At 41.0% G+C, this 26,737-nt stretch overlaps 1 protein-coding gene across 1 annotated transcript in view; it reads left to right on the top strand.

The window, feature by feature from the left end:
- Window positions 1–20,472, top strand: part of LOC136866762 (hemolymph lipopolysaccharide-binding protein) — a 42,695-nt gene extending 22,223 nt beyond the window's left edge. The window contains exon 6 of the mRNA XM_068227050.1: window positions 20,285–20,472. Coding sequence (XP_068083151.1) covers window positions 20,285–20,427 — 143 coding nt within the window. The 3' untranslated portion in view covers window positions 20,428–20,472. The remainder of the gene's footprint in view (window positions 1–20,284) is intronic.
- The last annotated feature ends 6,265 nt before the right edge of the window (window positions 20,473–26,737 follow it).

The raw sequence follows: 26,737 nt of genomic DNA, 5'->3' as shown, positions 1-26,737 counted from the left end.
AGAGTATTCCATAAATTTCGACGATAAAATTTAATACAACCTTTAAATGATCAGAAAATTTACTTGAAGTAGGCAAAATATGTAAACACTCGCAGCACACGTTACAGTACCACCAGTCACTGACGGGTTATTGATTACCTCACAACCATGTGGTTAGCCTACGGGTAGGAGGCAAACTCACCCCTTGACCACTGAGCCGACCATATCAGCATAGATCACATAAAATAGTTCTGATCATTGCATAGGTTAAAAAGTTTGAATATGGAACAAACGAATGAGCAGCTGAAATTCTGTTCAGTCTTAAAAATTGAGTAAAACCTGTCTTAACTAATCAGATATGAATGTCCTTCAGCTTCTCCTCTTCTTGGTTCCGAATTTGGCCACCTGTGGACCGCGTGAAACTTAATGCTTTCTGGCCAGTCTTCTTCTTTTCTCTTCCCAGAACTTCTTCATTCGTTCACTCCTTACTTTTCTCTGCTCCTCAGATATTACAAATTTGGGCCTGTTCTTCCGCTGCTCTTCATGGAATTTGTGGTCATCTACTCGAGTTCTGAACTTCTTTCTGTTGAGGATCAATTCTGGTGTTATTTTAATTTCTTCTGCGTCCTTCTTAACCTCCTCCACACATTTCGTTGTCCTCCTCAATCCAATTATATATTTAAATATCCTTTTAGTCATTCATTCTGATGAGATGTCCGTGAAATTTCAGTCTTCGTTTTCACATTGTGTCCGGGATCTTTTCGGAATACTTGTAGAGATCCTAATTTCTCCTTTTCCTCCATGTACCATCTGTCGTTTTCTCCTCTACTACATGTCACAAACCGCGTAGCCGCTCGCTCGGCGTTTGTAAACATTTTGACCAGAAAACCAATGTCATATTTTATATGCCCAAATAGTATACACTCATTATCCGCAAAAACTAAATTGCACACTGGAGAGTTGTCTAAATCCTATGAAACTTCATGTGGGTTATAGTAACATTGATGTAAGTGTTCACGATATCAGAGCAGAAGGATAGTTTATTATAGAAAATACTTGAAGGTAGACTCGGTACTCTGTGGATCTGCCTAAAGCTTGTATACAAGATTTGATAGGAGCAAGTGGCATACAGGTTTCTTGTGGTATCCTGCGATATTATCCGACCATGTTTGCTGTAACTGATCCTCCAGATCATGCAATTTTCTAGGCTGCTGAAGTTGGCACACCAGGTGATTCCAGACATGTTCTGTGGATGTAAAACTGACGATCGGGCAGGGTGTGTGGCCGAGCATTACCCTGCTGAAAAATACCTCATGGAGGTCCCGCCATGAAGGGCAACACATGTGGCAGGCCTTTGTGCTATTGCTTCCCTCATATCAAGAGTAATGGTGACTGACTGGCGTGTGGTATGCCCCCCACCCAGACCAGCACTTAGCAGTGGGGCGATGAGCTCACTGGAGATCAGAAACGGAACAAGTACGAGTCAGGTGTTTCGGGTTGCCTACACGCGGAGCGAAGGGGTTGCTGTTAATATATGAGCAAACCTGACTACCACTTATAAGTCTAACGAGTCGTTGAGGCCGTGAGTTCACGCTGTAGTTTCACGATTAAGGCGAGTCTGACGCAGATAGCACTGGTATTCGTTGTTTCTGCTGTATTCGACAGGTGAGCCCAGCGTGCAGTAGTGTGGCGGTGTTTTCAGTTGAAAGCTAGCATGGAAGGTCAGTGCATATCATAGTATCTTGTGTAGAGCTTAAAATATAGTAGTATGGGGAACCATCATGCAGAGGATGAAGCAGAAACGAGGTCAGTCATAATGCAAATTTACATTCAATACCCCGACAATCCCACAACCTATGACATTCAACATGCAACACAATTTTATTAAATAGGTGACATTACATTACCTGCGTATTATAAAACAAAGGAAACACAATACCTATGGTATGTTATGAGGGACGTGTGGTATCAATTATTACAGCTAATTATTGAAGGAAAGATACAAGGGAAACGGTCCGTTGGTAGACGGAGAAATTCATGGCTAGAGGACACTTGAAGATGGCACAGATGTACATAAGAAGAAGATTTTCATGTTGCGTTGTCAAGATTAGAGCTGGCTACATGGATCGCCAACTTCCATATGGAGACGGCGTCTTAAGAAGAAGAATAATCTACTATATTCATCATCTTAAGTTTCTATCTACAGACCTTAATATTGGTGATGAATATCCAAAAATACGCACCAGGAATCGAACCAAAATATTTGTCAATGTAAACAAATGTACTGGCCACAGTGAAACGAAGGCTTTATTTGATGTATTGAACATTATTGATGAAATTTGCAATGTACTATAAGCTATAGAATACAACTGCACCTGCTTAAACTAATATTCTTAGGGCCATTTTCTCCAAATGAGTTTAAACTAGGTTTATTTTAATCTGGTTTAAGTCTGAGTTTAAACTTTGGTTTAAAATTTGTACCAAGTTTAAACTTAGTTCAAACTTGTAGGTTTTAACTGCTGTTTATATTAGACCTTCTTGATATTATATTAATGTACCGGTAGCCAGTGGCGTGCACTGAACCCCATCTACCCCAGCGCTGCTGAGGTAAAGAACTTTGTATTAACATTTTCTAATTATTCCTTAGAACGCTTTTTATAACGTTTTAAAAATTACGAACATCTAAGCCAAGCCAAGTATAGCTGTCTCGACAATCCGCTCGCACTACCGCAGTTCATCTTCTCCAGCGAGCTGGGTTTCCTTGCTGGCGCGATAGAGAGCTCCCTCGAGTGAAATTTAAGCTCACCTGGGTGACGCATGCACTTGAATCTTCCTCGAGGCGGAGTTGTGTCCCCTCTCGCGGCAGCAATTTACGGCAACATGCCAGCTAGCTTAGGTAAGGGGTGTTAGTTTTAACACTTGACACTCGAAGTATTCAGAGCCACACACTAGAGACTGCAAGAAAAATAACAACATCTTAACAGTATAGCCACTTGTTCATAGTCTTGCCAATAAAAATAGAGCCAGTATATGATTTCAATTGTAATGTAGAAGAATATACTTTAGGGTTTCGGCATGTATACATTTTTTTCGAGCAATTCATTGGTGGCATGAGTAGAGTATGTGTTCCGATAGCCGAAGAAAACTATTTAGTTTGCCCAGCATGAACACAGAGTTAAGCGCGAATGGTGTCTGTGATGGTGGTATACAGTGAATTTTTGTAATGTTCCTCTTGGATTATAGTTGAAGGTTTCGCGAGTTCTGTGGCATTTTTCATGAATATAACGTGTGTTACACGTCGTGACAAGTATTTCCCCTCGTTTGTCGTTGATGCACGTACACTCAGTATGCGAGTGAAGCTATAAAACTTCAACGACTGTAAATACTAGTTAAATTTTGCTGATTAGTTTAGATTAGGCTTTTCAAGCATGAAACAAATAGTCCGAGTGTATTTTTGTGAAAACAATGACTGTACTATCACGAAGCGTCATCGGATGGAACTGTAAGTACATTGTTTAAAATCTGCTATAGATTAAGATATGATGGTGTCGTCACTGCCATGAATATAAATTTGGAAGTATGTGCGAGCGTGTGGTTGAAATGCTTGAATGAACTTTCTCAGGCAGACCTTTCCAGGAAAAATACAGCTTATAAAATTGTAATGTTGACTTTAGAGAGTGTAGTGGGGCTACGATTGTTTATATTTAAAAGCATTTTTGTAGCTGGGGTAATGAATATGTTCACCGCACGCCTCTGCCGGTATCTGTGAATTTCCTAGTAAAAGGGTCAGTTTGGCTATCGGTACTGCAGTATTTACTTAAATAGAAAACATTAAAATTAGATTGTAGTATTAGAAAAATAGAAGAATTTATTGAAGTCTTTGGTTAAACAGGAAATGATTTTGGTGTGCAAGTGAGGGTAAGTAGACGCATTCTAACAAATGCTTATCATTTTGGAAAATCGGATGTAACAGAATTTTTCGATGAATTTATAATTCATAGGCAAACAGCAAGGATTGTCTTGCATCAAGTAAGGATGCAATTCAAACGACTACTGCATGAAATAATGATATTTCGCCTGAAGCAATGATTCTGGTTGTTTTAAGATATGCAGCAGTCATTTTTCTCATTAACATCTGGGACTGCATGCCTTAAATTGCTTTCTCGAGCGAAATTAACTGCATGTGATTGAAACGTTAAGTGTACATAAACAGTCTCCTTATAATATTATATAAAATACTGTTCATGGGATGAATACTGTAATTGTAGAGCAAAAAAATTCCTACATAAGTGATGTAATACGTCCGGTGTCTGTGCGCTCGCTGTCTGATGGATTTGGTCATTACAGCGTCAGATCTATATCGTCCGACACCATGATCAGTTGGTCGAAAATAGCAACGGAATGTTGGCCGGCACGGTAGAAGAGGTGGTGGTATACTTTCTAATTACTAGATTGCGTGCCAAAAGCCTGGATTCAATCCTGAACCTCTCTGCCGTGTTTATATGGAGTGGGGGCATTGACGCTGTTGATGGTGATTCGCCCGTCGGATGGCAACGCTAAGCCCTGAATGGACCCCTTTGTGCTATTCGGATAGCAGTAGGCTAAGTCGACACCGGGATTTATCCTCCCCTTCCTAATAATAAGAATTAAAATAATGTTATTGTTTTTTCACCCCCACTATCTACTTTCGACTGTTTTCGGAGACGCCCGGGTGCCAGAATGTTGTCCCGCAGGAGTTCTTTTATGTGCCAGTACATCTACCGACACTAGGCTGACGTATTTGAGCTCCTTCAAATACCATCGGACTAAGCCAGGATCGAACCTGCCAAGTTGGAGTCAGAAGGCCAGCACCTCCACCGTCTGAACCAAGGCCCTACACCGCTGGCTGCGCAGAAGCCTGTGACTGGGGAAGACATGGCCATGCGCGTACCGCCATGTTGCGGGCGCTCCTCAGCTTGACGCAGGAATCGTATGGAATTCATGCTTTAACTTGCATTTTGCACACATGAAGACATTCGCCTTATAAAATTAATGACAGCCTACACCGACTACCGTGTACACACGCAATAAATATACATAATATCAAGACTGTGGTAATATTAAAATATACTTCTGTATAAAAAACTGAACAATCTACACAAATCCTTTGCATAGCCTATAGGTGGCGCACCTAAAATAAGAAACCTTTAGCAGACTGAATAAGAAGACTGAAAAATACGCCACTACAAAAGTACACTTGCGGTACCTCGAAAATGATCATGTCGCTCACTTTAATATAAGGTTCATGTTTGTAACTGATGTGCTTGAACATTGTACGTAAGGCTAGAAGGCCAGACTCAAAGGACGAGAATCACGTGGCAATCTGTCTCTTGAGAAACCTAGGATCAACAATTATTTAGCTTTATTGAATATATGAAGACATGTTCAAAAAGCGGTCTACAACTTAAGTATGATTACATATCGTGAGATAAAAATTACCTGTCTCTCAGCAGACTGGCGAACACATAAATTAAATATTGACAAACTCCTGTACCGGTACCGATAATAATAATCTTCAATATCAACAAAAAAAAAAAAAAAAAAAAAAGGAAACCTGTGAAATAAAATCTTTCTATGAAAGGTAAATAGCTTATGATTCCTCTCAGATAAGTTTTTGCTAGTGGATTTACGTCGCACCGGCACAGATAGGTCTTACGGCGACGATGGGATAGGAAAGGCCTAGGAGTTTGAAGGAAGCGGCCGTGGCCTTAATTAAAGTACAGCTCTAGCATTTGCCTGGTGTGAAAATGCGAAACCACAGAAAACCATCTTCAGGGCTGCCGACAGTGGGATTCGAACCCACTATCTCCCGGATGCAAGCTCACAGCCGCGCGCCCCTAACCGCTCAGCCAAACAGCAAATTTTACTCAATTATCTGAACAGATTGTTTAAAAAGTACATGACTGCAGAAATATTTCTAAAACAATCAGATACATGTTTTATCATTTTCTGAATATGAAATACCGGCTCTGCGGTGTAGGGGTAGCGAGTCTACTTCTTACCCGAAGTCCCCGGGTTCAATCCCCAGCCAGGTCAGAGATTTATACCTGGATCTGAGTGCTGGTTCGAGGTCCACTCAGCATACGTGATTAGAATTGTGGAGCTATCTGACGGTGACATAACGGCCGAGAGGATTCGCCGTGCTGACCACATGACACCTCGTAATCTGCAGGCCTTCAAGGTGAGGAGCGGTCGCTTTGTAGGCCATGGCCTTTCGGGCCTGTTGTGCCATGCGGTTTGTTTGGATATGAAATAACGTAATTGGATGAGTAGAAGTTAAATTATCATGTTTGTGTGATTTGGATTTAGGTAAATGCTGCCTGACGTTCGTTACACTGGTGCTAGTCTTCTACTGTGTATTTCTTAAAGTGAAATTAATGTCTAGGGTTAGTTTGAGTTTCTCTGCGAGGTTTAGGCTTAAGTTTTATTTTTTACAATTTGCTTTACGTCGCACCCGCACAGATAGGTCTTATGGCGACGATGGGATAGTAAAGGCCTAGGAATGGGAAGGAAGAGCCCGTGGCCTTAATTAAAAGTACAGCCCCAGCATTTGCCTGGTGTGAAAATGGAAAACCACGGAAAACCATCTTCAGGGATGCCGACAGTGGGCTTCGAACCCACTATATCCCGGATGCAAGCTCAAAGGTGTGCGGTCCTTACCGCACGGCCAACTCGCCCGGTTAGGCTTAAGTAAGAATGTTATCATTTATGATGTAAAATCCTCCTCATAATATTATCTTCTTAAATATTACTGCTTTTACAAACTCATTCTGAATTAACATAATCTGAGCACATACAAGTTGAAAGTGCGTTCTAATTTTTCTCTAATATGAGCACCATGGTTTACACCAAAAAGAAAATAAAATGAAATTGAAAGTGAAGCACTTGCAAACAAAAAAGATTAATATCATAGTGAAAAGTTAATTTGATTAGCGTTTTCTAATGCAGACTAGGATTGACAAGATTGTAATGAGCTTTGTTTAGACTTTATATTGTCAGATTTTTCTGGAATAGCGTATTAACAATTGTATTCTTTTATTATAAAGCAAGTGGGGAAGAACTGGAGAAAATAAGACATATGATACTAATAAATCATTTTTCAAGTAATTGATAATTTGAAGCAATACCTTACCCTACCTAATATTAGAAGGTTTTATCAAGTTGTATCAACCATATCTTACAGATTCTATGCCCAGGTTTATCAAATTTGTAATACCGCTACACAGTTTGTATGAAAAATATGTAGTCTTTTTCAGAACAGCTTTTTAGTTCTAAAGAATTATCCCCGTTGAATTGGAAAAAGGCAAACAAGAAAAAGAAGCCTAAATATGCTAAATTTCATGTCCATGCGTTCTCTGAATCAACCACCCTATAACCTGCTTAGTTCTCGATTATGGTAAATGAAAGTTATTTTTTAACAGTTCAGTTTCTACTCACATGTGAAAAGAAATACCAGATCCCTTCTGATAGCAGTCTGTACAAATGAAGGCTGCACACGAATTCACCCTCGTGAATATCTTTCCATTCCATAGGTAATGCCTAACTTTAGGCCTAATATAGCCGATCAATTTAACTAACGTAAAGTATCAGCTCTCACATTCCTTGAAAATATTTGACAATATATTATCACTCCGTCACATGTAATACCAAACCAGATCCACTAACAGGCATGATTCAAATCGAAAATATGCAAGGGTCTGTAAACATTACCACGTGCTAGTCATGCATTCGAAGCTGAAGCGCCCGCAACATGGCGATGCGCGAAAGTGTTCAATATTCCGCTTAGCATCAGCGCGCTCTGTGAGTCTAGATAAGTAATATTAAAGTCTTTGGTCTGAACCAAGGTCTGTCTAGGGAGGTCTGGTCACGCTACCACAATCCTTTGCGGTGGCGGCCATATTGGGTCTCAAAGATCGTTGTTATGTGGGCATGCACGATGTAATGATGTGAGTTATTACTTGTATTTTGAAAGAAAATGGGATACTGTGCAGCTCCAAATTGTCAAAATAAGACAACTGACGGCATTAGAGTGTTTCGCTTCCCGAAAGTTAAGCAAAGGAGAGCTCAGTGGGTACAAAACTGTAGGCAATGGTAATCTACAGGTAATTCCGTCTTGTGCGCGGTTTTGTGAACTTATACACTCGTATTATTCCTGAATAATACAGTAATATGTTTGTATGAACGATGTTTTATATTTATAGGTCTTATTATGTATTTTCTTCTAGCATAATTTTGAAGAATCGCTATTTGAACTAAGGAGGGCTTATGGACGGAAACTACTCAAGTGGAATTCCATCCCAACAATTTTCAACGTCCCTAATCCACCCAAGTCTTTGACATATGATAGGAAACCTCCCAAAGAAAGGGAACTGTCTTTCAAAACAAGCAAGGAAAGTAACAGGAAATGTGTAATAGTAGTATTGTTGTTTATGAAAATTTCCTTTTCATGCGTCCGGCTCCATGGCTAAATGATTAGCGTGCTTGCCTTTTGGTCATAGCGGTCCCGGGTTCGATTCCCGGCAAGGTCAGGAATTTTAACCGTAATTGGTTAATTTCGTTGGCCTATCTCTTCAAACCAACAATTTGTGTCCAGCTTGTAATCATTACAACAATAATTGTTAATAACAGTCTTTTACGGTACTGTAGTTATTATTTACAGCTATATTTCATTCACCTTAAATGCCCGATGGAGTACCTTATCTGGCTGGACAAATACTTAAAGATCACAACACTCGCACTAACCAACTACTGTAATTTAACGTACCGTAGCCTAACATAATATCCTAATGTAATCCCTAAAATAGCCTAACCGAGGTTAACTCAACTTAATAGTGACTGAATTTCTATTTCTTAAGGAATCGTGTCTAACAATGGCTGTAATTTTCTTAACCACTATTATTATTATTATTATTATTATTATTATTATTATTATTATTATTATTATTATTATTATTATTATTATTATTATGTTGCCTGCTGTCATTTCTTGATGGATACAGTACTTTTGCATCCATCTCTTGGCACAGGCCAGAGTAAAGTGTAGCTTCCACCGAAGTCTCAGTCAACATCCATGGCTGTGACAATATGGAAGTTGCTGGGGTATGGGTAGTGCTGAGTAATGACATTCAGCACATGACTAGTGCATCTGAGTGTTATGAAAGGCGCTGCTCATAGGGTCAGTCGTGCTGCAATAGTACTTTCTGACCCAGTGAGGAAAGCAATGGCAAACTACCTCACTCCTCATCTTGCCTAGTACGCCTCATTTTGGTGCTGCCATTGGTTTTTGGGGTTTCCTTATAACCGCATAACCTTAGGTGGTGCTATTTGAGGATCCAACCATCCTCTGGGCTGATGACCTAACAGACATATTATTATTATTATTATTATTATTATTATTATTATTATTATTATTATTATGTTGATATTTGCTTTACGTCGCACCGACACAGATAGGTCTTATGGCGACGAATGGATAGGAAAGGCCTAGAAGTGGGAAGGAAGCAGCCTTGGTCTTAATTAAGGCACAGCCCCAGCATTTTCCTGGTGTGAAAATGGGAAACCAAGGAAAACCATCTTTAGGGCTGCCGACAGTGGGGTTCGAACCCACTATCTCCCGAATACTGGATACTGGCCGCACTTAAGCGATTGCAGCTATCGAGCTCGGTATTATTATTATTATTATTATTATTATTATTATTATTATTATTATTATTATTATTATTATTATTATTATTATTATTATTATATGTATGAACGTTAGGACTCAGTTGAGAGCCCAGTGGTCGCCAACCCACGCTCCCTAGTTAGGAGCTCCTGACGCCCCTTTCAGTCACCTCTTATGACGGGCAGGGGATACCGTGGGTGTTATTCTATTGCCCCCGCCCATAGGGGAAAATCAATTTGGGTTGTGACTACGAGGCCCTTAGCTGAGTCTTGACATTGCTTTCACTTGTGTTAGGCTCTCACCTATTCTATCCCATCCGACTTCCCCTGGTCAACACTTGTTCTTTTCCGACCGCGACGGCATTAGCGCATTCGAGGCCTAGGAAGTTTTTCATTTCCACGCACTTTGTGGCCTTCATCTTTCTTTTGCTGATACCTTCATTTTTCGAAGTGTTGGAGCCCTTCCATTTATTTTCTTCTGATTAGTGTTTATAGACGATGGTTGCCCAGTTGTACTTCCTCTTAAAACAACAATCACCACCACCACTTGGTACTATATAAGCTGCATGGGTTATCAATAAACTAGTTACAAGTAGCTAAGAACATCACTCTTGTTGCACATGTGCAGAGTATTTTTGCCTTAGAACCCAAAGAAATACCACATGAATGGATAACAACAGTTACCATACATCATTTAATGCACTCAACTCAAGAGACATTCAGTGTTTGTCAACACACTGGGATAACCCCTTAGAAACGCAGTATCGGTAATTACTTACTTAATAAAGAAAACGCTGAAGGTAATTTACTACAACTGTCTCTTAGTACTTTAAGTATAGTACTTCAAGTTCAGTATTTCATGTACCGTTAATCATAATATGACACAGGTACTGTACAGATTTCTATGTTTCTGTCAATAAGATTACGTATTTGACAGATGATATTAATAGGAAACACAGTAAGACCATGTTGTAAGGAAGTAAAAGAGTAGGACATGAGCTTTCCTGTTGATTCTTGCTTCTAAAAAAAAAAAAAATTCAGGCTCTACTAATTATCTTCCTATTCAAATAGCTGTGAATGTATTAATATAATTTAAGTGTTATGCAGTTATATATACAAGAACAGTACATGCCCAATTAAATTCTTTACGAAAAATAGTTGATGTTCTGTTTTTATTTCAATGTACGGCACCGAAATCCTCTAAATTCGAATACACTTGCCTTTGGTTACGCTCGCTTACAGACCCAATATGGCGGCTCCATAAGAAGCATTCGTGACTTGACCTCCCTAGACAGACCTTGGTCTGAACCACTTAACCCGGCGCCCCCACTTCATACTATCATATACGTAGTACAAACATTAAGTTCTGAGACTGACCGCATGATGGCGCTGTGGTGCACTATAGTGCATAGGTGGCGCCGTGGTATGGTACCATGTCGGTTAGTCTCTCGTCCCTGCAAGAGACAGTTGAGTGCATGTACTGGAAGCAGACGTACGGTCGTTATTGTGACGGTGATTTGAATGCGCCAGGCGGACCTTGACATGTCACAGTTTGAGCAACGGGTAAACATGAAGTTCTGATATAAATTAGGCAAAACTGCTGCTGAAACGTTTGAAATGATGCAGCAGGTTTAGGGTGAGGACGCATTGAGTCGCAGTGTTGTGTTTAACTGGCACCGACGTTTTGTGCAAGGAAGGGACAGTTTGGAAGATAATGTGCGCAGCCTACTGGTCGGACACAAACAGTTCGAACGGAATGCAAGGTCCAAGAAGTTGCAACGTTGGTGCGTGCTAACCGCTCCCAATCGGTAAACGATCTCGCGGCAGCAATAGGGGTCAGCCATGGTAGTTGCCACAAAATTCTGACGGATGACCTCAACATGTTTCGTGTTACCAAGCACAGTGTGCCACGAATCCTGTCGCAAGACCAACGTGATCATCGCATGACGATTTGGTGGTGACCCCAACAGTAGTGCTGTCGATGATCCGACGTTTCTCAACCGGATAATAACTGGAGACGAAACATGGTGCTTCCAGCATCTATACCAACGTTGGCAAACGTGCATAACGGCAAACGACGACTATTTTATGGGTGGATGTGGTTCTGTGTAGGTGTACGCCTTGTAATGCGGCATTGTGTGCAACATACAGAGTCGTGTGGGTGCCTATCCTCCAGCTGTCAAGTTTCAGAACTTAAAAACTACTACGTAAGTCGTCATTCATTTCATCTCATCTCCCCTGATGTGGTTGACGTCAGGAAGGGTATATGGTCGTAAAGAGTACAGCCTTAAAGAGCAAGTCCACTAGCAAAACTATTGAAATTCAGATCACACGTACATTCTGTTAGCGACAGCGCATTACTATGTTGAAATAAACATATAGATCTGGGAGCTTTACGGTATCTCTCAAGAAAATTTGCCTTAAAAACCAAACCCCACGGCACTTAACGCCCTTGAAAGGGCCTTCGCCTGCCCAGCGACCGCTGCTTAGCCCAAAGGCCTGCAGATTACGAGGGGTCGTGTGGTCAGCACGACGCATCCTCTCGGCCATTTTTCTGGGCTTTAGAGACCGGGGCCGCCATCTCACCGTCAGATATCTCCTCAAATTCTAATCACGTAGGTTGAGTGGACCTCGAACCCTGACCTGGCAGGGAATCGAACCCAGGGCCTCCGGGTGAGAGGCAGGCACGCTATCCCAACACCACTGGGTCGGAAAAATTTGCCTTTACCTTGAGTAAATTCCTTACATTTATAACCGTACACATCATCTTGCCTCATTTTGGCGTCGCCATCGGTTGTTGCGGTTTCCCCGTAACCGCATGGCCTTTGGTAGTGCTATTTGAGGATACAACCAGCCTCTAGGCTGATGACCTAACAGACAGACAAAGCACAAAATAAACTGTGCATGGAAAATAACGTAGAAGCATTCTTGTCATTTGCAGTACCGAAGTTTAACGAAATATTTAAATGTCCCGACTGTTATTACGCTCAGATAACTAATCTGATACTTTCCAAGTTCTTGAAACCTATTCTTGACAATTATAGGCGAAAACTTTCAAATAACTGTGATGGTGTAGACTGATGGGACTTTCACTAAGCAGGGAAATACTGAAATTATGAAAACTACATTGCTGGAGGTTAAGTACAGTACCACAGTTTTATTTTCGAGTGATCAGGATTCTCGGAATCTGATCAAATATTACGATACACGACTTACATAATATGTTTGTTCTGTCATGTTTAAGGCAAATGATCTTAACAAAATATAAACTATACTCAGTAAATGTTGATGGAATCAGAAAAATAATGAAAGATTCCATGCTTGTTAGTAAATTAGTAATAACCGAGCTCGATAGCTGCAGTCGCTTAAGTGCGGCCAGTGTCCAGTATTCGGGAGATAGTAGGTTCGAACCCCACTGTCGGCAGCCCTGAAAATGGTTTTCCGTGGTTTCCCATTTTCACATCAGGCAAATGCTGGGGCTGTACCTTAATTAAGGCCACGGCCGCTTCCTTCCCACTCCTAGCCCTTCCCTGTCCCATCGTCGCCATAAGACCTATCTGTGTCGGTGCGACGTAAAACAACTAGAAAAAAAAATTAGTAATACAATAAATTATAGTTAAGAATGTTTCATCGTAACTATTGTCAGCATACCAGCAATAGAAATATTAATGATGTAGGCAGAAGAGTATTATGCTTACAGTAAGTACTACATAATGCAAACTAGGTTATGTTATAAACCAGGCTAGAAACAAATAGTGTCGTCGTCAGTGGTCTGCCTGCTGGATCTGAGGTTTGTGAGTCATGTGAGACTGATCCCGGTCTAGGGTGATGGATTTTAAGAGGAGATAGATCCCGAGCATGCTTGGAATTTGTTTGCTTGAAATTCGCATAAATGTCCATTTTCTGTGGAAAGGAATATTGCTAAAAGACCTGGATTTTTATATTTTAAAGTCCCGTGTGTTCCGTAAGATAATGCAGACATCGAGAGAACACGTATTAGGCCTACTGTACTTGCTTATGGTAAAGCATGTCGGAGAAAAGTAAAAAATACAAATATTTCCAATAAATTGTACACAAAAATGGGTAAAATTATACCACAAAACACTTCACACAGAAGTAAAGAATTTATTTATCAGTAAAGCTAATATCCCATTGAATTTCTTCTTTATTCACTATGTACAATTACATTAATTCTCTACAAACAGCTAATATTAAAACAAAAATGTCGGTAATTAATTTACTTGGCTCTGATTGGCCAGTTCAAATCGACCATGCCTTCAGCTATTCTTTCAGTGTAGCCAACACTAGCTCAGACTTGAGCTATGAGAGAAGTCACAGAGACACCATTAGTTAAACGGGCGGGATGTCGTTTAAACTAAACAAGTATCAGAAATTGATGGAGGAAATGGATACAGGTTTAAACTAGATATTTAAGTTAAACGGGTTTAATTTATACCAGGTTTAACTCAATTTGAAGAAAATGGCCCTTAGTGAATTTCCAGCGTAAAGTTTGGTACTGAATCTCACTGACATATTTTTCGGCGCACCGACGCAGATAGTTCTTATTGCGATGATGGGGCAGAACAGAGCTAACAGCGGAAAGGAAGCAATGTGGCCTTAATTAAGGTACAGCCCCAGCATTTGGCATGTGTGAAAGTAGGAAACCACGGAAAACCGCCTTCAGGGCTACCAACAGTGGGATTTGAACCCACTGTCTCCAAAATGCAAGATGACAGCTACATGTCACAAACCACCTAGCCACTCGCTCGGTTTTTAAAATAATTTAAAACACATACAATATAATAGCAATTAAAATCAAGAATGTTGTATGTTACAATTATCTACAAATTTTCGGTGAGAAGGAAAATAAAATAAGGATAAAGTACATAAAAATAACGTGAGTAATAATATTGAGGAGCTACCTCACTGTAATTATTTCCAAATCTCAGTTATAACATGACATCGTCCGTTGTAACATGGTTACGTATGCAGTTGAGTCCACGTGTATACTTCTCAACACTTGTGCTCGCTCTCCTCTCCACGAAGTTCAGTACTCTTCCCACCGGCGTGGTGACCGAAGAAGTACACTCATAATCAGAAGACTTCCAGGTGGAAAGGAAAACAGGTAACGTTTCGAAGTACGTTGGCTAACTCCATAGAAACGATATTTCAAACACCCATGCCTCTCTGATGACCTTCTTCTTCTTTACCTGTTTACCCTCCAGGGTAGGTTTTTCCCTCAAGGGCAGTGTCCTGGAGGTTCAGACTCTGGGTCGGGGTTACAACTGAGGAGGGTGAACAGTACCTTGCCCAGGCGGCCTCACCTGTTATGTTGAACAGGGGCCTTGTGGTGGGATGAGATGGTTGGAAGGGATAGACAAGGAAGAGGGAAGGAAGCGGCCGTGGCCTTAAGTTAGGTACCATCCCGGCATTTGCCTGGAGGAGAAGTGGGAAGCCACGGAAAACCATTTCCAGGATGGCTGAGGTGGGAATCGAACCCACCTCTACTCAGTTGACCTCCCGAGTCTGAGTGGACCCCGTTCAAACCCTCGTACCACTTTTCAAATTTCGTGGCAGAGCCGGGAATCGAACCTGGGTCTCCGGGAGTGGCAGTTATTCACACTAATCACTACACCACAGAGGCGGGCTCTCTGTTGATCATAAGCATTATTTTTTTGCTAGTTGCTTTACGTCGCACCGACACAGATAGGTCTTATGGCGACACATAAGTATTTAATGCCAGGTTATTTTTACCTTGGTTGTTAATGATATATTATTATTATTATTATTATTATTATTATTATTATTATTATTATTATTATTATTATTATACACTATTTTGGAAATAAACTCAGCAGTTATTTAAAATTCAACCACATTATAAAGTTGGGGGGAAATGGTAAAAATAAGAAGGAATATTTTTATATCCCTTGGCAGTTCGTGTAGAGAAATGAAAAGTAAGGAAATAACTGATCTACTTAGCACGTTTCGGCCTGTGAATACCTTCTGGACCTGCGGCAATATATCAGTACCACACAGTACCTCGAACCATTGGAGTACTAATCATGACCAGCCTCGCATGAATAAGGATATCTCATGTAATTCTGTGTTTCCAAACAGCTAAATTATCGGAGTTGCAATAGTTCAGTAGTCGGCGACTGTTGTAAGTTTTCAGTGCTTTTACTCTACCGTCTTACTGTCATATCTCTTCACAGTCTGTGCGGGAGGGGAAAGGGGTGTGGGAAGATACGAACACAACTGACCGTATAGATCAGAGGTGACCAGGGGACGCATTGTACTGTAGGTATGCCTTCGTTCGATATCAAATATTGCTGAAGCGGCAGGTCACTCACAAGACTCAGTTTGGTTTGAGATAAGAAGATACCAGGAAGAGAGAACGGACGGCCTTAAAACTTGCAGAAAATTGGGGCAACCTAAGAAGATATCTAGGGGGAAAGACAGCTATTTTAGAAGCCAGAAATTAAAATCCTTTCCTATTAACAAACTAATGAAGAACCATTCAGTTTCCGTCAATTATTTGAATGACTATAGAATGATTATTTTTATGGAAAACTAGTGCATTGTTTAAGATTATACTCTACTTTTCACTTTATACAAATACAATTTTATTATTTAATAAACAGAGGAACGGCATGCTAAGGAAGAAAGTTATCTAACTCCCCAGCTGCTTCCTGCCAATATTCAGGCAGGTTGTTATACTCGGTACGACAGGGCGAGATGTTCGTGCGGATAGGGGCGCGCAGGTGTGAGCTTGCATCCAGGAGGTACTGGGTACGGACCCCACTGTCAACAGCCCTGAAGATAGTTTTCTGTGGTCTCCCATTTTCACACCAGACAAATGCTGGGGCTGTACCGTAATTAAGGCCAGGGCCGCTTCCATCCCACTCCTAGCCCTTTCCTATCCCATCGTCGCCATGATTCCTATCTGTGTCGGTGCGACGTAAAGCAAATTTAAAAATCTCGGTATACAGCAGTAATCCCATCTATCGGAGATGAGTGGCAACAGAGACACAAAGAACACCACAAGAGACAATGGTCAATGTAATGTTATTGTTGATCAATGTTATGAGCTTTCTGTATTGTAGGCCTTCACATTTAGTTTCCTTTCGACTCTGAAATACCACTCGCCATAGTCGGTAGGGTAAAACTGATTAAAACATAAATGATAGGAAATTGTATTCTCTGTAACTGTTGTTATGTAGTACTTTTCTATAGGACCAAAAACATAGGCATTTAGGCATTTAATATTAGGGCGTCTTACAAAATTAATTATAGCGTAGACTGCACTTCCTTATTCCCCGACTTTACATATCGATTTTCGTTAAATTCTGTTTACCCATTTTGTCGTAACTCGGTGCTGATATGGACTTAGCAACAAAAATCCAAAAATGTATAAGACATAAATGATCGGAAATTTAATATATATATAATAAGAGTTTTGTCTGTACATTGCTCAGAATTCTAAATGGGTATTTCTATATCAGTCATGTCCACAGTAAGAAGGAAATGCACTTTTTACTTTTCCGTAATTTCTGTCTGTCTGTCTCTCTGTATGTACATCACGAGAAAATGGCTGAAGAGAATTTCATGAAAATCGGTATGCGAAGTCGGGGAATAAGCCACTACAATCTAGGCTATAAATCTTTTTATTCACGTCGAGTGAAATGGTAGTTTAGGGGAAGGCCTAAAATTTAATTTTCAAACATTTATGTTATTAGTGGTCCTATCTTAATGAAAATCGGTATGCAAAGTCGGGAAATAAGTCGCCACGATCTAGGCCATAAATAATCTTTTCATGATGAAAGAAATGGTAGTTTAGGGGAAGGCCTAAATATAAATTCTCAAATTTTTATGTTATAAGTGGTCCTATCTTAATGAAAATCGGTATGAAAAGTCGGGAAATAAGTCGATACAATCTATGCCATAAATAATTTTATTCACGCTGAGTGGAATGGTAGTTTAGGGGAAGGCCTAAAATTTCATTCTCAGTTATTTGTATTAGTGGTCCTATCGACAAATACTACATTACTAAAATCATATAGTATTAAATTTCCGATCATTTATGTCTTACACATTTTACCGTACCGGCTATGATAACAGAGATATTCATGAATTTGGATTAGTAAAAAGTGCAGCAACATCGTGCAGCTCGCCTTCTGTTTGCCCCTACCCACGTCAACTGGCAACTTCGCCAATGGAGACCTGTGCTAACCACAGACGAGACAAGATTTCCCCTGACACAGCGTGATGGAGGTGAACGTGTATGGAGACACCGTGGTGAGCAGTGCTTGCCAAATGTATAGAGAGGCGACCGATTCGAATAAGGTTCTGTGATGATGTGGGGTGGCATCAGTATTGATGGCCGTACGGATCTTGTCGTCGTCCGTGGTAATCTTACTGCTGCGGGGTACATCGAGCAGATAATGCTACAGCATGTGTTGGTTGCTGCATACGGTGTTCGGTGTTGGCCCTGAATTCGTACTAATGCACGACAATGCTAGGGCTCATGTAGCGCGCATCACCAGAGCTGTCTTGCGAGAAGTGGACATTCAGGAGATGGAATGGCCAGCAGAGATTTCCGACCTTAATCCCATCGAGCATGTGTGGGATAGGCTTGACAGAAGTGTTCGTGGGCGTCCTGTTCCACTATAGACTCTCCAAGATCTCGAACAGGCTCTCATGAAGAATGGGACCTGATACCGCAGCGTGACCTCCGTCGACTTATACGGAGCATGCCACGTAGGTGCCAAGATGTGATAAATGCTCGTGGAGGACATACAACCATACTGAAGTTCTCCAGCTGTGATAAAAATCCACCCTGGAGGATTGTCATCACTTTGTTTTCGCCCCTATTTGGACATTTCCGTTTGTGTTCTGAAAATGAACGCCAATCCATCGATGTTCCTTTGTATATTTCGACGGTAAAGAATAAAGGTTTAGTTGGTACTATACCTGGGTGTGAGGTGTTGTTTTGTGGAGCATGGCATACGTTCAAAAACATGTTCCCCTAATCTTTTGAACTGTGAATTTTTCAGTTAATTAACGTATACTGAAAATGTGGTCCTGAAATCTCCACACTGGTTTTCATACAACTTACTCTCCACCAATGAACATAATATTCTTACGAGAATGCATGTGAACACCTTGTCTGGTATACTTCTAAGAGAAATAACTCTATAGTTGTTGAAATAATTTCTGTTACCTTGATTATAGATAGGTGTAATTATTACACCATGAAGCATTTCATCCCTGCCTTCCCACTATATTTAATCATTTTAGGTCCAATCAATCAATCAATCAATCAATCAATCAATCAATCAATCAATCAATCAATCAATCAATCAATCAATCAATCAATCAATCAATCAATCAATCAATCAATCAATCAATCAATCAATCAATCAATCAATCAATCAATCAATCAATCAATCAATCAATCTTGATGTGCATTTAGGGTAGTCGCCCAGGTGGCAGATTCCCTACCGGTTGTTTTCCTAGCCTTTTCTTAAAAGATTGCAAAGAAATTGGAAATTTATTGAACATCTCCCTTGGTAACTTAATCCTATCTCAATATCTCCTTCCTAAATCGAATATTTGCTCAGATTTGTCCTATTGAATTCCAGCTTTATCTTCATATTGTGATATTTCCTACTTTTAAAGACACCACTCATTTTATTCGTCTACTGACGTCATTTCACGCCATCTCAACACTGACAGCTCGGAACATACCATTTAGTCGAGCAACTCGTCTCCTTTCTCCCGGGTCTTCCCAACCTAAACTTTGCAACATTTTTGTAACATTACTGGTTTGCCGGAAATCACTCAGAACAAATCGAGCTGCTTTTCTGTTAATTTTTTCCAGTTCTTGAATCAAGTAATCCTGGTGAGGTTCCGTACACTGGAACCATACTCTAGTTAGGGTCTTACCAGAGACTTATATGCCCTCTCCTTTACATTCTTACTACAACCCCTAAATACCCTCATAACCATGTGCAGAGATCTGTACCCTTTATTTACAATCATATTTATGTGATTACCCCAAGGAAGACCTTTCCTTATATTAACATCTAGATACTTACAATGATCCCCAAAGGGAACTTTCACCCCATCAACGCAGTAATTAAAACTGAGATGACTTTTCTTATTTATGAAACTCACAACCTGAATTTTAACCCCGTTTATCATCATACCATTGCCTACTGTTCATCTGTCGAGGTTATTTTGCAATTGCTCACAATCTTGTAACTTATTTATCAGTCTGTACAGAATAACAAGTTTGTTCCTGCTACTGTGTGACAATGTGATTTATTTACCGTTCTTTTCACTTCCTCGAACGTAATTTCATTGCCATTATTTTTCTCCTCCCCATGAAGTCTATTGTTCGGGGCTTCAACAGAAAGATGAATTATTCATCAATCACAAAACTCTTTATCATGATTTAAGTATCCAAGGCGATTAATTTTAATACGTTGACTGAAGTTACTATGAAGCTCTATTGTTTATTTTCTTATTGTGTATGTACAGTACATGCTTAATACTTCTAGTGATAATTTGATAATATCTACCCCGATATTCTGTGTAGGTGATCCTGTGGAGAAGTCTCGATGGGCTCGAGGACAACCTGACGGTGGAGATCAGCACTGTGGTGCTGCCAGATGGACTGGGGAGCTGCACGATATATCATGTTCAATGAAAAGCGCCTTTATTTGCGAAATATCACTATGACATTTCTATCGTTATATCAGATAAAATTGGGCTTGCATGACATAATCCAGCATATGTGGCATCTTTATTCCGGTATAAGAAACTGAAGATTTGAGATTCCAAAGGGACTAAGTATCAAAATCATCATTCCAAGATTAGGCCTACCAAAAACAACAAAAAATAAAACAAAAACAACATATTTGTATGTCCCATAATGCATGAATAAAGCCGAATACCCCATTCCTGAAATTACAGAATATTTCAAATAGTTTCACTCCACAAGTAACACGCGCATGCTACATAATAATAAATGGAGCTTTTCGGAAATAGACTAAGTCCGTGTGGTTATTTCTTCTGGTCTTGATGATACCAATTTCTACATATAAAGATGAAATGAGGTATGTTTGTCTTCCGAACGGAATTTCATAAAATTTTGCACAAACATTCTCAGTGATCTGGCTCATGAATTTTTATCTCGAACTATAGAACTGAGAAAGTATTATTTGCGAAACTGTTTACGAATAAATCGAACGTGACTGTATCAGGGCGGCAAGTTTTTATGTACGGTAGAACATTGTATTGGGAAAGGTTTTGTCGAACAGCAGGGGATATTTTATGTGGAAATTCGAGGCTAAGTACAAAGTGGCAGCACATAGTGCGAGGAATAAGTATTTTAATTTATTCATATTTCATTTGGTAAGAGTAATAATCACATCTTCCTTTATGCTTGCCAAGGACCCGCCAAGATTCCCGTAGCAGTATTCTTACTTACATACAGAAATTAAAACGAAGGCACTATAAATCTCAGACTTGTAAATATTTTTTTGTTTTTATTCTCCGGCTTTGGTCAGCCGAGTTAGCTGTCATGAAAACTATTTTCCGTTGCCTGGAATAGATCCTGCATCATGTGTGCCCATAAGGCTGCCACCCTCGTTGAAAATGAGAAAACCGCATAATTTGAAATTGCCGCGACATGCACCCATAACCTTATATTTTGTCACAATTTAGCAAGACTAGGGGATGCTAGATGCTTGTTGGCCGCCTTCGCCTCCCAAACCTGGGAACTTACGTCCCTCAGACTCTCTATGCTTGCCCCTCCAGCACAACGATTACTAACCGGATCTCATGAACGGTCTTTTCGCTAGCCTGGTCTTGTAAAGGCAGTCTGGGCCAGGGCCTCTCAGGGTGCATGCGCCTGGTGCATGCACTGTGCACGGTGCAAAAGACGACTTCCCTTGGTTGCCCAGAGTGCAACCACTCCTCGATTTGGAGCAATAGCGCTATCTCTCTCTTTCCCCACGTCTGTCTCGCTCGCTCCGCCTGTCTCCCTCTTCCTCACTTGCTCCGTAGCGCTCCAAATCCGAGCCGAGTTGAGTTGAGTTGAGCCGAGTAGCCCAGAGACGAAGCGTTGGTGCGAGCCGAGCCGAGTGGAGCCAATGCACTGTGCACAGGAACTCTGCGTCGCTGTTTGCACGCGTGAGATTTTGGGCTTTTGAGAGGCCCTGGTCTAGACAGCCTTGTAAAACACGCTGTGACATCGTCCGAGCCTTGCCATGTTGCATGTCTAGCCTCTGAGGCATCGTCCTAGCCGCGCCAAATTGGATCTACAGCGTATGTTTTGCGAAGGCTTAGCGCCTACACGTAAGTCTGATGGATTTTTTTCAAAGGGAGTTTTAAAAATTGCATTTCAGTTGTAAATCTCTATTTTCACACGAAATGAATCACAGTTCAAAAATACTGATTTTTAATTTTCATCCACTCTGTGACAAGAGACCACCGGCGTTCTAACTCCTCCTTTCTAGTGATATAAATTATTGAAAGTTCATGACCAATACAGCATAGAAACAAAATAACTTGCCACAATACATAAATTAATAGGCCTATAAATGCTACAATGAATTGCGATCGTAGTTTTCAATCACAAAAAAGATAAAAGAGCAAACGAACTTACCTCCTTACAGAAACCTTGACAGAAGACTACCCTTCTGTCCGTAGTGAAATTGGGATCGCCTGTGATCCACTGCTTCAGCCAGTAGGACTTTAACGATTTTTCTTCGGGTATTGCCGCGGACACACTTATTCTTCTTCACAATAGATTGCAAAACGTTCTGAGCGTACGCGTTACAACAGTTCGCATCGAGAGGGAGGTAGGGGATATACGTTGTGCAGCATAGTTCAAGGTTGATTGGTTCTTACAAATTGTCTTAGGAGGTTGTAGGGTTTGAAGGCTGGGAGGTCAAATTCTTCCTTCTTTCTCCTCATAGAAATTTGCCAAGCACTATTCTGGTGACTTCCGAGAATTCCCATTTCTGTTCGTAGGGTAAACAGATATTGAGAATCGAGAAGATAATTCTGTCGAGCACACCAGCTACTATATAACGCACTGAAAGAAAAGCGGCTTCTTTAAAGTATAGTGAAACTATATCAAATAGGCAATAGGCACAAACCCCTGAAATAGGCATTTATAGGCACAACAAAACCAACGAAATCTAGCTAGAAAGACCCTAAAACTGATTTATATCTCAAAAGTCTTTCTGAACACAGGAATAAAATAGGCAAATTCTCATCTCTAGCACAAACTGATGCGAGTATTCAACGGAATGCTAGTTGCTAGAAAAGGTGCGTGATAGCTGAGTAGCGCAGTCACTGGCTTTTCACCGAGGAGGCCATGGTTCGAATCCCGGCCAATGGAAGTGGGACTTTTGAAATGAAGAGCCCTTTCCTGTAGTTCAGATTCCATGTAGAGCAGGGAACCTATGGCTGCGATCACGATATAAAAATCACGTTAAATTATAATCTTGTTGGTTTTTATTTCCTAGAAAGTACACAGAATTGGCATAGTTCTAGATTCAAAATATATTGAGGCTTTTGGAACATTCTGTAAATCGTAATAGCCTCTCATAACCATCCCAATGCCATTTAGTGAAAAAAATGTCCTTGGACTTGTCTTGCGTGATAGTGCAAGTTATGAAAGAGTGGACGGTGCAGTCGCCTGAAGTTGTGGGTCAACAACCGGTAACACTGATCCGCGTGGTTCGCTGACACCACACTCAGCCTTACAAAAACACCTTTAATTATAAACCAGAACGTGCACTAAAGTAACAATAATGGTAGATAGGGGTCGAAGGTGCTCACTTGTAATTGTAGTTGTCTCTGCCCCTCAGTTTAGGATCTGCTCTGAACCTACTTCGTAGGAACTAAATAGGTTTTAGACCCGTAGTAATTATACATAACTGTCTAATTCCTTGACTGAATGGTCAACGTTGAGGCCTTCGGTTCACAGGGACGCGGGTTCGATTCCCAGCCGGTTCGGGATTTTAATCGCTTCTGATTAATTCTTCTGGTTGGGCGACTGGGTGTTTGTGATTGTTCTAAAATTCTCCTCTTCATGTTCAGACAACACACCACACTACCAACACCACAGAAACACGCAGTAGTGATTACATTCCTCCACATAGGGTTGGTAAGGGGTGCCTGGCCGAGGCGGTAAAGGCGTGCTCGGTTCTCCCGGAAGGACGCGGGTTCGAATCCCCGTTAGGAAGTCGTAAAATTTAAGAAAGGAGATTTCCACTTTCGGAAGTGCATACGGCCCTGAGGTTCACTCAGCTTACACCAAAAATGAGTACCAGGTTAATTCCTGGGGACAAGGATGGCCGAGCGTACAGCTAACCACTCTACCCCATCAAGTGCCGAGGTTACGGATAGTGGAAGCCTTTACCTTCCACCCTCCAAGGACCTTCAAGACCTGTACGGAGAAGACTTTGCTTTGCTTTTACATAGGGTTGGTGTCAGGAAAGGTATTCGGCCGTAAAGTAAGGCCACATCCACATATGTGTGACACAGTTTGCTCCCGCGATCCTATAGGTGTGGGAAAAGCGGTTGAAGCAGAAGAAGAAATTAATGTTATTTGAGGACCTTCAAATAGGCTACCACCGGACTGAGCCAGGATCGAACCTGCCAAGCTGGGGTTAGAAGGTCAGCGCCTCAGCCGTCTAAGCCACTCAGCCTGGCAGAGAAGAAGAAGTAATTATACAGAACTGATTTGATGATGATGCTTCTAGCCGAAATGAAACAATAATGGTTCAAAAATAACCAACGTGTGTTATATTTACGAGGAACCTATACCGTCGCATCTCAAAACACACGTCGTTCAAAACGCACGAGTACCAAAACACATGAAATTCAAGAAGAGACCCAGTAAGTGTTCAACTGTTTACCTGGACCAGTTTTAAACCATATGAGCCAGCGGAACACTGTTTTGAGTGAATAAATATTCATCCTACCGGTATTCACATTATTACAAATGCGGCTTTTAAATATGACACAGGTGGACAAATATTGATGGCTTCTTGTCTGTGGGCCAACGGCCGTAGCCGTGTTGAAACACCGGATCCCGTGAGATCTCCGAAGTTAAGCAACATTTGGCGTGGTCGAGAAGTGGATGGTTTGCCACGCGCTGTTGGTGGGGGGTAAGGGAATGGAGGAGCGGAAAGGAACCGGACACCCTACCGAACGTAAACTCCGGCTCAGGTACACCTCTGCGGAGGTTCGGACCTGCTTTCGAGCAGAACACACCCTTACCTTACCTTGTCTGTACTTTACAATGGCGAAAAATGAAAGTATCCTCCTATTCAATACATCATATATTCCGTCATTGTTTACTCCGTCTAATGACGGAATATATGATGTATTGAATAGGAGGATACTTTCATTTTTCGCCGTTGTAAAGTGAAAACCGTCAATACGGAATGATTCTAATATCTTACCTTGTCTGTGGTTTGCATGCAAATATGAGTTTCTTACTACATCGATTGCGCTGATCACGAATATGAAGCCTGCTTATCTACAGCACGTCAGAATGAACGCTTGATGTCCTTCTTTTTGTGTGTCACTTCTCTTTCACGTGTGATACACCAGCAGTCGTCAGACATTCAGACATCATGTTTATTCTACAACGACCTGGGTAACGATGTTTCAGATTTTTAATTTCCTGATGGAACCGTTCACTATGTTCCTCTGATGTGTCAGCCAAATTGTGCTGAAACTTGTCTAGGTGTGACATCAGAAAATCGACTGTAGCATATCTTCCACTATTTTATTCTAATCTGGCCGCTTACTCTGGTCAAGGAAACGATGCGCAACATTGTGTAAACTTCTCCAAGCTTGCTGTTGTATTTCCGTCATTGTACTTTCAAAGTGTTCATCAGGCATCAACTTCCGTATATCCGGTTCAACAAATATTCCTTCTTTCAAGTTCGGGTCTGATACACAGATAGTGGGAACAGTTTCCTGTTTTGTCCAATGCTTCCACATACTACTCCATCAGTTCTAATTTGATGTGCACTGGAGGCAATCAAATGTGGTCGGATTAACAAAATGCTCGTTCACAAAGTTCTTCGTTCCCGCTGTCAGTTTTCCCCTCTTAGGCCATTCTCTCCTACTTCAGTGCTCATGATATGCTCTACTGTCCGATTCACACATATAGAACGGCATCTGGTGACCCTATTTGCTGGCAGAGAAGGATGCCAGTAACTCTAACGCCACCTCATACAAGCCACTGGTGTTCCTCATACTTCAAATTTTGAAAGGAGTAGTTTCATGGTTCTGCTTAAGGTGTATCGAATAGGCATGTGGAACTGATGCTAGCTCATTTCCAATATGTAGTAATAATGCTTTCAAATTTCGCTTTAGAGAATCTATAAACAACCTCTATTGCTTAAGTCATACTTCTGAGCTCCCATTTTCCCATTTTCGTCACTAATCCGGCGATGTCTGTGCAGAACACCATTAAACCGTCTTGTCTGTCTGTCTGTCTGTCTGTCTGTCTGTCTGTCTGTCTGTCTGTTCAGCCCAGAGGCTGGTTGGATCCTCAAATAGCACCACAAAAGGTTATGCGGTTATAAGAAAACCCCAAAAACCAATGGCAGCACCAAAATGATTCGTACTAGGCAAGATGAGGAGTGAGGTAGTTTGCCATTGCTTTCCTCACTGGGTCAGAAAGTACTATTGCAGCACGACTGACACTATGAGCAGCAACTTTCATAACATTCAGATGCACTAGTCATGCTCTGAAAGTCATTACTCAGCACTACCCATACCCCAGCAACTTCCATATTGTCACAGCCATGGATGTTGACTGGGACTTCGGTGGAAGCTACAGTTTACTCTGGCCTGTGCCAAGAGATGGATGCAAAAGAAATGACAGCAGCTTCTTAAAAAATGAAAAATCTTTTCTTTATCACGATTTCTGTGCAAGTACAGTGGAACCTCCATATCCTGAGACACCTTGGGAACTGAATTTTATTTCGAGTTTTTCGAAATTTTGAGATAT

The sequence above is a fragment of the Anabrus simplex genome, chromosome 3 (assembly GCF_040414725.1).
Source record: "Anabrus simplex isolate iqAnaSimp1 chromosome 3, ASM4041472v1, whole genome shotgun sequence".
In the NCBI taxonomy this organism is placed as follows: domain Eukaryota; kingdom Metazoa; phylum Arthropoda; class Insecta; order Orthoptera; family Tettigoniidae; genus Anabrus; species Anabrus simplex.
Note: the sequence above shows the minus strand (reverse complement) of the source record. Positions and strands in the feature narration are given on the sequence as shown.